This window comes from Rattus rattus, chromosome 11, assembly GCF_011064425.1.
Source record: "Rattus rattus isolate New Zealand chromosome 11, Rrattus_CSIRO_v1, whole genome shotgun sequence".
Taxonomy (NCBI): domain Eukaryota; kingdom Metazoa; phylum Chordata; class Mammalia; order Rodentia; family Muridae; genus Rattus; species Rattus rattus.
Window position 1 is genome coordinate 94,694,038 of NC_046164.1, and position 12,673 is coordinate 94,706,710.

At 43.1% G+C, this 12,673-nt stretch overlaps 1 protein-coding gene across 1 annotated transcript in view; it reads left to right on the top strand.

The window, feature by feature from the left end:
- Ehbp1 (EH domain binding protein 1) overlaps nt 1-12,673 on the top strand; it is a 255,761-nt gene that overhangs the window by 190,000 nt on the left and 53,088 nt on the right. Inside the window, 1 exon segment of the mRNA XM_032916220.1 lies at nt 7,892-8,039. Coding sequence (XP_032772111.1) covers nt 7,892-8,039 — 148 coding nt within the window.

Here is a 12,673-nt window from a genome sequence, read left to right on the forward strand (position 1 = left end):
CAAGCCCAAAATTTAAGGGTTACTACAAAAATAAATGTAATCCCCGAGGTTGATCAAAGATTTAATCTGACCAGATGGAGCAAACTTGAGAAAGATTTTGACTTTCCACTCTGTTTTGCAACAAGAAAGGCCATTTTTTCCCCTTTTGCTTTCTTTGTTAGAGAAGCAGAGATCAGGCCATCCCCAGAGAAGTGAGCAGGTGTGGTCATTTAAAACATGTCTGCTTATATTATAAACCAGCACGAGAAAAGTTTGAAATGGACTGAAAAGATCTGCTAAACAGTTTTAATGTTTCATCCTAAATCCCATTTATTCAGTCAAGACCTGACCAAGTTGGCAATGAAATATAGCAGTCTACCCAAACCTCAAAAGCCCTTGTAAGATTTTTATTCTGTTTTCTGTGGAAGGTGAATAGGTGAGCTTCAGTAATCCCTGCCTCTGGACAAGCATGGAATTCTTTTTTTTTTTTTTTTTTTTGTTCATGCTTTGTGCTAATAACAGAGCTTAGCTTCCTGCCTCTTGATGAAAGGCAATAGTCAAGTTATTTTCTTAGTTTAATATAACATTAGGGAATTCTAAGGACCATTTTGAGAAGCACTACATAAAACTTTTCATATTAAAATTTATTTAGTTTAATTGCAGTCCAATATAAGCAAGCACTGCTCTCTGCTGTGGAGGGAATATAAAGATGCAGACTTGGGTTTTGTTGGTGGGGTAGTGAGAATTGTTCTGTTACAGAATTTTTTTATGATATAAAAATACAAATTACATTGATTGTTTTTAAAGCTTATTTGTGAGAATACAATAGACACGTGTTTCTTAAGCAGAAGGACTTCTCGTGTATATTTTTCAAGTGTCTGAATAAAACTATTTCCGTTGTAAAAGACACCCTTGGGTGGGTAATGACCTTAGAAACTACCCTGACAGTTTCTCGTGTTCTAATTCACTTTCGCAAGTCCGTGGCACATTTTTAGCCTAAAGTAATGTCATTCTGTGACATTTGCGGCAAGACTAAGAGGGACCCCCCATAGCAGCCATTTTTATTTGATTCTTAAGAGCTCAAGGCAGCTGAGAGAACAATTGGTAAGGGGGAGAACTGGGGAAGCCTGATTTTCTTGTTCTCTGTGAAATGAAACTAGTCTTTTCCTCCTTCCCTCTAAAAACAGAGTCTGCTGGGGGGTGTCAGGGCTGTGTCAGAGCTGCTGGGGTGCCACCGCAGATCACTTTAATTACGACAGCTAAGGAGGGTAAAATTAAAAGCAGCACCATTGGAGCACTGGAAGACAGCTCGCCTAGGTGTCGGTGAACTGTGAAATATAAAAATTGCATACCAATACATTTTTATGGAAAGGAAACAAGGAATTACATTACTCATTCTAGGAGAGTTTGTCCATAACTCGTCAAGTTTTACTAGTGCCTCTCTCGGTAACAGATCATAGACCATTTCAGCGCGGTAAGGCAAACGGCGAGCCGCCGCCTCGAGACGGGCAAGGAGAGGCTGGCTATGTTTTCAGCTTCTGTCCAAAGTTATTAGTTCTGACCCAGCTTGTGTGCACTGAAGTGCAGGCTCCTTGGCCTTGCCTCGAAGATGGTGACACTGCATTCACCTCTCTCCTAGGCGTCTCTAATTCAAGATGGGGACCCAGGCTTTAAATGAGTGTAAACAAATGAGTTCGCATCACCTGACTTCCTGAGTATGACAAAGGAGAACTCGAACTGACTTTGTAAAGAACAAGAACTTTAATATCACAATAATAATAGCGGGGCCTTAAAAAAAACGCTAGGAGCAGAGATTATGGGGGACCATTGCTTTAAAATCTCAGGACAGCGAAATCTGTTTCTTACACTCACACAGCGTGTCTGAGGTTCAACCACTGGTGGGTGTATCTAAGCGAGATTCAGTCAAGATGCCCATAGCTATCACATAGCGCTGTGCAGAGCAGAGACAAAACATGCAGGGTATGAAGACACCTTAGAAAGAAAGGTATGGCTAGCTTCCAGAGTCATGGTACCTCTGTAGAAAAGGCAAATGTCTTAGAAACGGTCACTATCTATCAGCTTTTGGGGTTTATGTAGGGAGAGGGCAATGGCCTACCTTTAATGATGGTGGCCACAAGAGTTTCCCAAGTAGACTGGTGATCTACTTTGGCAGCAGGTCAGTCCTTGTCTCATTTTGTATGTAGCTTAGTCAGAAGGAAGGTAACAAAAACACATTTCTGTGCTTAGATTTAGGCATCCTCAGAAACATTACCAACATACTTGAGCGGTTTGCAGGGATTGCTCTACTAAAACCAATGAATGGTTATTAGCCCTACCCTCTGGTCATGTGGTCTTTGGACACGAGCAGTCTTGCCATTTTTAGTAAATGTGGCAAAATTCTAATCTGTTGTTTAAATATTGCCAATAAACTGACCATGTGTGGTGCTGAGTACTGAACTCGGGTCCCACACGTGGAAAGTAAACATTCAGTAACTGAGTTAGACCCCCAATTCCCACGATCTGACTTTTAATGGAACCTACATATAAGTGAAATAGTTCTACTTAGAATGGATCTTCTCATAAAGAAACTGGAAGTTTAGGACTTCCCAATTAAGCTAAAGTTGTTTTGTGTATTCAGTCCATACAATTGCATTTTTTTTCCTTGGTGACTTTTTTCGGGAAGGAGAGGCATGGATTGGGCCTAGAGCTTTTCCCAAACAGACAAATGCTCTACCACTGAGCTACACTTCCAGGACTTTTAACAATTATCTCTTATTTTCTCAGTCGGTTCTGACGGGTGAGAAAACAAACAATACAGATATGCCATCCCACCGGAGAGTGCGGTGCAGGCAGAATTGTCTCTGTGGTATAAGGACATCAGGAGAAAAGTAAATTAAGGCAATCTGATAGGGAACTAGCACTCTGTCAATCAGGCTCAAGATTGTGCTCTGTGTCTATAAACTTTGTTTACTGTAGGGTTTTATGAGTTGTAACCTGCCCTTGCTGCCTGTTAATGAGGCTCAATCTTGCTACTTGAGAATTGAATTACAGCACACCTCTGGGCTAATGGTTATAAACAGAGAGCCCCGTCAGGGCTGCTTTCTGATTTGTTCATTTGCATTTCTCTATTGTGTGGAGAACAATGAAGGGTAAATAAGGACAAATAAACAATTTACATAGAAATTGCCGGTGTGGTGACCAGTTTTCAGAGCCGTTTTTTTTTTTTTTTATTAATGGTTGCCTACCTCAGCCACCCTTAGTGAGCTCTCGGCCTACAGTTGGGAGGTTGTAGCTTGTAAAGAAAATAGGTTCCCATTTGTACTCGAAAAGGCAGAATCGTTTATTTTAAATCAGTTAAAATGGCCAAAGACTACTTAATCTCAGTGCGAATCACCATATTCTAGCTCCATAAGAAGTTATTACTCATGTAATGAAGTTGGCTTAAATCTTGTTGCCTTCAGCATATTAAATCGTGGTTTTTATTCATGTCCCCACTCTCCTTCAGTGGAAGAAGGATGCAGGGTTAGTAAAGATTGTGCCTTGGTCGGCTGGCCATGTAACTTGATCTTTTGGGGTTTGTTTTGGTTTTTCTTCTGATGGCTCTGTTTATTTGGGGTGGGGGTGCACACGCCACAACATGCTTGTGGAGGTCAGAGGGCAGCTAAGTCAGAAAGAGGAACTTTCTATCCACCCGGTAGGTTCCATCGATCCAACTCCAGAGTCTTCGCCCACTGAGCCATCTCTCCTGCCTCTTGACTCTGTCTGGTTTTGTATCCTTGTAGACCAGGCTAGCCTAGATTTTCATTAACTTAGGCTGCCTTTAATTCCTGATCCTCTTGCATCCATCTTCCAAATTCTGGGATTACAGATGCAAGCCATGGCATCTGTGTTTACCTTGACAGTGGGGGTTCAGTTAATTAGTAGTTGAGAGGAAGGGCTGTGGAGTCCGACAGACATGGGTTGAATTATTGGATGTTTTGCTGTGTGGCATTTGGACTTGAAGTCTGGTGCTTCTGGTTAAAAAGGGTAGGGTATAAGAATCCAATGAACTTAGCACATGGAAGCTCAGGAACCATAGACCACCACTAAAACACTATCAAACCTCATCTTCACTTATTCATGCTGTATGTCAAAGTCCAGAAAGACTGGTATTACGTGAAAAGTTCTTGTATATTTCCTTTACGTCTTCATTCTTCCCTGCACATCACACGTGAGCTTGTTTCCAGAGGCTAAGAAACCGTTTGTCAGAGCTCTCTTGCTTCCTCACTACCCTTCCCGAAGAAGTCACCATCTCACCTGCCCCCTCCCAGCCCCTACAGTTAGCATCACGTCTTCTGCAAGAGTGCTTTGCTTACATCGTAGAAAATTTAAATAGAAAGACCACTTTCAGGCTGTTCTTGTTTCAAGTGAAGGTCTTGCTGTATAGTCCAAGCTCATCTCAAATTCAAAATCCTCCCGCCTCTGCCTCCCACGTGCTTCAGCTATAGCTACACTGCACACGCTGAGGTCCAAAGACCCCACTGTAACAGTTGTGTGTATTCCCAACAGCCCAGCCCCATCCCCTCCCTGTATGCTTAGGAGAACGTTGCCACAGCCCTTGTCAACCCTGCTGGTTCCTTTGAACGCTGTGATCAGATTCACATTTCTCTGAGTCACTCGACAGTCTCTCCCCTCGATGTGTCTAAGATAACACGCAATCGCGTTGTTGTGGAGGTTGGTTTGGGTGCTGCTTTCTGTCTGTGTTGTTCATTTTGCTCCTCTGTCCTCGTGTTATGGATAAAATGGAAATTATAAGCACATTGGCTTTAGCTTGGGATAGAATGTTGTAAACAGTGTGTACACACAATGCTTCATATCCAAACACAGATGATGTGTGGTTGACCTAGCGTTAGTGGCGATAAGGCCAGCCTCTGGACTAGAGATTCCCCCATCGTTGACTTACACAAGTCCTCTCTGTGTGTCCTTTTTTGTCCTTGCAGGTTTCCCGAGTTACGATCTTAACATCCTACCGCCATGTTGAACCCGCCTTCATTCATTCCTGTGATTATTCTTCAACTCTTCGTACTCACTGTTGCTTTTGATAGTTGGAAGTGTGCTGATTTGCCTACCAAGAACCTGAGAGTGTCCCCCTAGGCCTACCTATTAATCTAATCTTATTAATTTTGAGGATGCCAAAATCTCTTGGGTTTGTTTGTTTTATTTTGCTTTGTTTTTTAGCTACCTCAAAACAAAACAAAAAACAAACAAACAAAAAAGCCAGTGACTTTTAAAGTCCCTAGATTTGAGTTGCACTTCTCTGGTTTCTCTTGTCTACTAAGCCTGATTGATCCTCTCAAATTTTCTGAGTAACTTCTGACTTCCATGGTGGTAATAATGTCATTTTTATTTTATTTGTTTTTAAGGTGGGCTTCTCTATTTAGCCCTGGCTGGCCTTGAACTCACAGAAATCCCTCTGCCTCTGGGGTGCCTTCTCCTGGAAGCCTCTTCCACTTTGATTCTCATGACCACTGACGTGCATGTTTTCTGCCTCTCTACACCCCGGCCTCCTCCTTCCTCTTCAGGCTTCCATGTATCCAGCCTTCAGCACTGTGGCCCTGGCTTTACCTCACACCACAGCCTCAGACCAGCTTCCCAGCTCACCACGAAAACACGCTCAGACGTACCATTCCCTCATCAAGCCCCCACCCCTCAGCCAGACGTTGGTCTCTTACGGCTGGCTTCTGTTTCCTGTGTTTAGTATAAGTCCATAGTTGCAGGTCCCATTTCATTTTAAACTTTTAAACTCCTATTTTCCTGCTTCTGTCCACATCTCTACTCAAACACTAGGACAGAAATTAATTCTGTCTCAGATCGGTTTCTTTCATTTCTTTCCTGTTCCTCGTAGCCCGTCTTCCTGAATGTTCTTGTAGGTTCATTGGGCTGTTGATAAACCTGCTAATTCATGTCCTTCCAGTTCCTTGTGTTAACCTATATTTCACTCTTGCTAGATTAATCTTCTATTCCCCTAAACTTTAGAAAGCATGTATGTAAAAAACAAACAACATAGAAAAGCCAACATACCAAGCCACCTTTAGTGGTTCCTGCTGCCTTGGGGCATGCTTCCGGGGTAGGCCAGTTGGCGTCCTCAGCTTACTTGCATTAGTTACCATAGCCATTCCACACGGGGCTCTGTCAATTCCACTCCTGCAGGTGTAAAATAAAAGCCATGATACCTTTGTCTACCCGGACCCCCACCCGCCCCAACCAAAACTGTTGTTTCAAAAGTTATAATGAAGTATTCCTTTAAAAATATTTACACGTGTGCCTTATATTTGAGGGTTTTTTCCTTTAGGTCTTTTTTCCTATTGTTGTGTAAAATACTCTGATAAGAGCAACTCAAAGGAGAAAGGCTTTATTTCAGTTCATAGTTCATCATGGTGGGGAAAATTCAGGCCACAGGAACGCAGTGTAGCTGGTCACATTACAGCCCCGGGGCAGAAGAGAACAATGAATGCTCAATGCTGCCCAGCTCCTTTCCCCACTCTCTTCCTCCAGGACCTCCCAGAGCATGGACTGCACCACAGTGGGCCTCTCCCAACCTTAGTTACTGCAGTCACAATAGTCTCTCATGGGAATGACCAGAGGCTCGGTTCCCAGGTGGTTCAAGATGCTAGCAAGCTGACAGTCAATACCAGTGACTGTCACACACACAGGACAGGACAGTGGACGAGAAAGGAGCACACAATTCCACCCATGAAGAGAGCAGGATGTCAGAGGAGGCTGAGTGGATTAAGCCGGATCTTGAGGAATCAGTAGGAGTTAAATGATATGAGAACCATGGTCCAGGAAGAAGAGATGATGTATTCAAAGCCACAGCTATTCAATATTTAGTATGGACATGTTTTATGGAGATTAGGAAATATTAGGAGAGAGAGAGAGAGAGAGAGAGAGAGAGAGAGAGAGAGAGAGAGAGAGAATGTATATGAATATGTGTGTGCGTTGTTCACACAGAGGCCTCACAGATATCAGGGGTCTTCCTCTCTCATTCTCCACCTTGGAACCTGGACCTACCAAGCACTAGTCTCCCTGTCTCTGTGCCCCACAGTGCTGGGGCTGCAGTTGTGTGGAAAGATCGTACCTGGCTTTTTACATGGATACTGGATCAGGTCTCAAGTCCTCATGGCAGCTCAGGTTTTCTCTTAAATGCTGAGCCATCCCTTGAACCCCTGCCTATAATTCTTAATAACCCCTCAGAGAATTCAACAACTATCCTACCTATTTGTTGCAGATTTTACTTATTTTAAATTCAAAACTTTATTAGACATTATCGGATTTTTTTTTCCTTATTGTGCCTCTAAGAGTTGATGTAGCAATAAAAAAAAAAAAAAGAATTTCATATCACCGTTCTGTTACTGTTGGAATTTTTTAGGTTAGAACTGTTAACTGACCTACTCTCTTCACTCTTACTCTATGGAAAATGCCACTTGTCGTTGATCTAAGTATCGCTGTATTTCATAGCATCAAGGCGTATTTTAGATAGTGCTTAGTACCTTTATTAGAAAATAGCAAGTTAAGTTTTATTTGTAAAAGAATAAGTTATTAACTAAATTCTATTCTGATTATTGGAACTTTCTTCTCCAAGTCTGTTTTTTTTTTATTAATAATTTCTGCCTTTTCTTTAATAGTTTGTGTTGCCAAACATTCTTTAATTTAAATTTGTGATGGACATTTTACTACAATGATTTGTAAATGTTTTAAAGAGCTGATTCTAAGATGTCTTTTAAAATGGTGTGACATCCAGCTGACGCGGAGTGCCCTGTTTATACCGTGGGCCAAGCACCACGCTGTAAGCAGTTACTATCACGATGATCAGATTGAAAATGAAATTGCATTTCTGTCATTACTGACTTGGCAACTGTTCAATATATCTTAGCGCCAAGATGAAGAGAGGCGTCGGCAGCTGAGAGAGAGGGCTCGTCAGCTAATAGCAGAAGCTCGATGTGGAGTGAAGATGTCAGAACTTCCCAGCTATGGTGAAATGGCCGCAGAGAAGTTGAAAGAAAGGTCAAAGGCATCTGGAGGTGAGCGAAAGAATCTTGTATCACGCGTTCCACAGAGAACCCAGAAATCTTCAGCAGACCTCTTAGGACTTGTTATTCTTACTTGGAATGTTACATAAGACCGTAAACTTTCTAGCCTACAGGTGTGGGTCGCTTTGTTTGTCTTAAGCCAAGGGGAGTAGAGTAAATCAGAGATAAATGGTATTTTTTTCCAGGTCAACTTGTGCCTTCATTTTTAATGCAAGCATCACTCTTCAGCTTGGACATAGGCGCTTAAGCCAGTAATCCTGGCTGAGGCAGGGATGACTTCAAGCTGGAGGCCAGCCCTGGCTGTATAGCCAGGCCCTGGTTCAAAAGGAAGACAAAGGGTGGGGGAGGGGGTAGATCACACTCCTTAGGTTTATGAGATCCCTTGATGCCTCGTTGTTGGAAGAGCAGATCAGATGCACTCAGGTCCTAAGGGTCTAGATGGTAGGATTGCTAGTCGTGACTCTTCCATAGGAAACACGGTTTGGCTTTGCTGGGGATGGAGCCCGTGAGTCTTGTGCATGCTAAGCACACATTTGCCATTAAACCCACCTGCACCAGCTCCAAGACTTTCCCCTTCAATGAGATCTTTTAAGTGATATTTTTTGTGCTGCTGAGATGGCTCCGCTAGCAAAAGCACTTTCCACCATGCCTGCTCCCCTAAATCCAGTCCTTGCACATACATGGTGTAAGTAAAGACATTTTACACTTTGTCTATGACCTCCACATGTGGACTGTGGTACAGTCATCCCCGGACCCTCCATGTGCGCACATAAAATGTGATAGAATTTTGTGAAGTATCTTTGGCGATGTGTGGTGGTATATACGTGCAACCCCAGCGTCAAGAGGTAGAGAGAGCATCAGGCCTAGGCCACATGAGAGTCTGTATATCTCAATATGTAAGAATCATCACTATAGTTCGTACCAGTTTCCTCTAGGTCGATTCTATTGTCCTGACCCTGAGACAGTCATCTAGACACCATGACCCTAGAGTATTTGCAGATTACTCGAAGCTCAATGTTGAGACAAGGACCATATAAAACAAAGAATTTTAATTTTGCCTCTCAGTACTCGGTTTGGTGGTTCTAAATTTGAAACTGCACTTTTATAGGAGTCCATTCAAGGGGCCTGTGAGCTTTTCCTTCAAAGTAAATCCAAAGATGTGTAATCTATCTATCTAATGAAATTATGTAATAAGAGTGTCAGGTACTTGTCCTCAGTGGCCTTAGAATATTATTACCCTCAAGAGGAGGTAAAAGGGCTTAAATCAAACCTGAGAGAGCTGGAGCTGGGGAAGAGTAAGTCTGTGCAAAGTAAGTAATACTGCTCTGATTGTGTAGCTCAGAGGTAAAGTATTGTCTAGCACCAGTCAGGCACTGGATTCAGTCATTGTAACTAACACACACAGGCACACATATGTGGAATAAATAAAATAAATTGTTGAAGACTATCAACCCTCTCCTCAGATGAGAAATGTTTTTCTAAAAAAAGAAAATACAAGCGCCCTTGCAGTGTATAGGGCCAGATTACTGCACTGATGTCAGGAATGAGCTGTGATTGTCAAGATTAGGCCAGACCAAGAAACGTCAGGGTTGCAGCCCAGGACTGGAGCTAGCTCTTCCTGCAGTCTGGAAAGCGAAGACCTGGTCCTGACGTCATGTGACAGGCAAAGTAACCACAGAGAGCAGAGTGAATGGAAGAATAAGGGCCAGGCTGGTGCCTAAGGCTCTCTCCTGTCCGATCGTCTCCTTGTCCTGTCTTCCCTTGCTGCGTCCATTGCTCCTCTCTAGTCTGTGTGAAAGTGTCATGCTGAACATTACTTCTTGGCTGTCCATGTGACACACTGACCCCATTTCCATCCACAGGGAGAAATGATGGGCTTCTCTTGTTTTTGTGGTTCTGTACTGTTCTGTCCATACTGACTGACTGAAGATTTCTTTATCAATTCATGGATAGACACCATGACCCTATAACTTGGCGATTTGTGAACATTACAACAGAAACACGCAAGTGCAGATGATAAGCAGAAAGGATTGAGATTGACCTGAGGCAGGTAGAGTGGGCCTGTTCTCTGACCTCAGTAGAATCTTGGCCCATGACCATGAGGGAGCAGATGGAAGCCTGTCTTTCCTCATCTCACCTCAGTGTCTTGCACTGATGTCAGGAATGAGCTGTGATTGTCAAGCCTGTGCATTGGAGAGCCCTGTAGGGAAAGGTAGAGTGGTGAGAGTCTTCCTGAAATGCTAACACTCCTTCTTCCTGAAATGCTAACACTCCTACGCTTGCACCTGCCTATCCAGAAACCCCACCACTTGTCAGAGCCAGCAATCAGCAAACTCTTTAACGTGGCCAGAGGAAATACCGCCCGGCCTCCACTGTAGCAGCTCTGCTCTGTCCATGTTCTCTGAAAGCAGCCTTGAGTCATATTTGAATGAGCAGGCATAGCGTTTCCGCCCTCAAAAGCGGCAGGACAGATTCTGCTCCTGGGCGGTAGTTTGTTGATCCTTACGTAGCACAACCAAAAACTTCATGTGGATTCATTGGAATCCAGTGCCCATGGTAAATTGGGATAGTGTGAATCACAAAATGTGTTGGGCCAAAATAAAATCTTAAAGATTTTCAGTGATTTTTATTTTCTTCTTTATTTAGGACTTACAATACTTGTATTGCATTTGAAAGTTCTGAATTTTCTGGAGCCCTTGGTTGAAAATTAAACAAACAAACAAACAAACAATAACAGAAAGGTTAAGTGAGAAACTTCCTTCTGAATCTTTTATTTTTCTGAATATATATTTTAATGACAGCCTGGATTTCTTTTTTTTTGTTTGTTTGTTTGGCGTTGTAGATATTCCTTTTATGTTACCACCAGATATCCTGATTTCGTTTACCCGTGAGGAAAGAGTCTAAGATTGGTTGTGTCGATGTGCTGGAGTAGTACACAGCGTCAGCCAGTGCATTCACAGCCTCACATTGAGTATGGGTATGGGTATGGGTATGAGTATGGGTATGGGTATGGGTATGAGTATGGGTATGAGTATGAGTATGGATATGAGTATGGGTATGGGTATGGTATGGGTATGAGTATGGGTATGGGTATGGGTATGGGTATGGGTATGGGTATGGGTATGAGTATGGGTATTGGGTATGAGTATGCACAGTTGACACTCACTGCTCCTGCACACAGAGCACAGAACACAGAGCATCCTGTGCTCTCTCTCACTCAGGCAGAGCTTCTCTGCCCTTGGCTCTGCCGTGCTCACCTGCTCGATTTTCCATGGTTAGCCATGAAGAAAACTATATCGATCGATGTGTGTAGATACATAGATATAGATGTGATGTCTTTCAATACACACACACACACACACACACACACACACACACACACACACACACACAGTACTTGAGTTCTGTTAGTGCATTGAAGTTTCCCAGCTGTTGGGAAGTATGTTGTAACTGCTGAAAAGAATCTAAAGTTCACTTCAAGCTGGTTAGTGACTGGAAAGTAAAACCTCATTCATAGGTGAGATGATAGAAGGTCAGTTTTTATGTTTGTCTTCCCAAATAGTAATCGTTTTACGTAAGCCTAACAATGTGAATACAAACACTGAGTTAATCCATCTAGATCCTTGCTGAGTGGTAATATAAATGGAGGTCATTTTTCCTGGAGAGAACACGTGTGGCACCTGTTTAATGTGACACGGGACTTGGCAGCTTACAAGTACCCGTGTCCTACCGCATGTCTACTCCTTGCCACTTCCCACAGCACAGCCATTATCAAAGGCTGATTGAACTTTTTTCCTCACCTGACTCCTTCCCCATACCCTAGTCTTTGATCAGGTTTGAATCCTGTTACAGCTCCTCTACGCTGGGCTCTCCATCCCGCGTCTTCAGGTCACAGCGTTTCCAACACCTGGACTTGCACCCGCAGCTTTTCTAGTCTCCAGCTCTCAGCAGCTAGGTCAGCATTGGCAGGAGTGACGCCATATCTAGAGAGATCTGATAGATCCCAATGGGCTCGCCCATTAGTTGGTTTTTTAGTTAAAAAAAAAAAAAAGAATGCTATATTTTGTACTTTGGCTCTAGGTTAATTGTAATAATCAATGGTGACTGATTGACAGCAGCCAAGTATAGCTAGCTGTCCCAAAACCATTGCTGTTAATGTCTCTGGCACAGATCACCTCGGAAGTGTTTGACTACCTTGGTAGCACTTGGGTGTATTTGCTAATTCATCTGCTAAGCTGCAGAAGTATTTGGAGAAGTTTTGAGGACCGTGAAGTTAAGGTGTTCACCTTCAGGAAGTGAGCGGAATAGCTGTTCTGGACATAGCTGGTGAAGAGCTGCCAGCTGACGGCGCCTGGGATCCTACTCTAACAGCAGCAGCGACTTGTGTCCCTGCCTTTCCCCTGTGCAGGAGGAGGCTCTTGTCAGGCCGTCGTTCACTCTTCTAACGCCTCATGCTGCCGGGAAGCCCATTCAATGTTAACTGCCATTAGCAGTGGCTGCGTAACTGGGAAGCCCAAAACGAACGAGATGTGCTTATACAATCATATCTAACAGGGACAAAAAACGAGAGTTTCAGAGGTTTTCCACTAAGTCAACTTCATTTCCATATATCATGAATTAGTGAT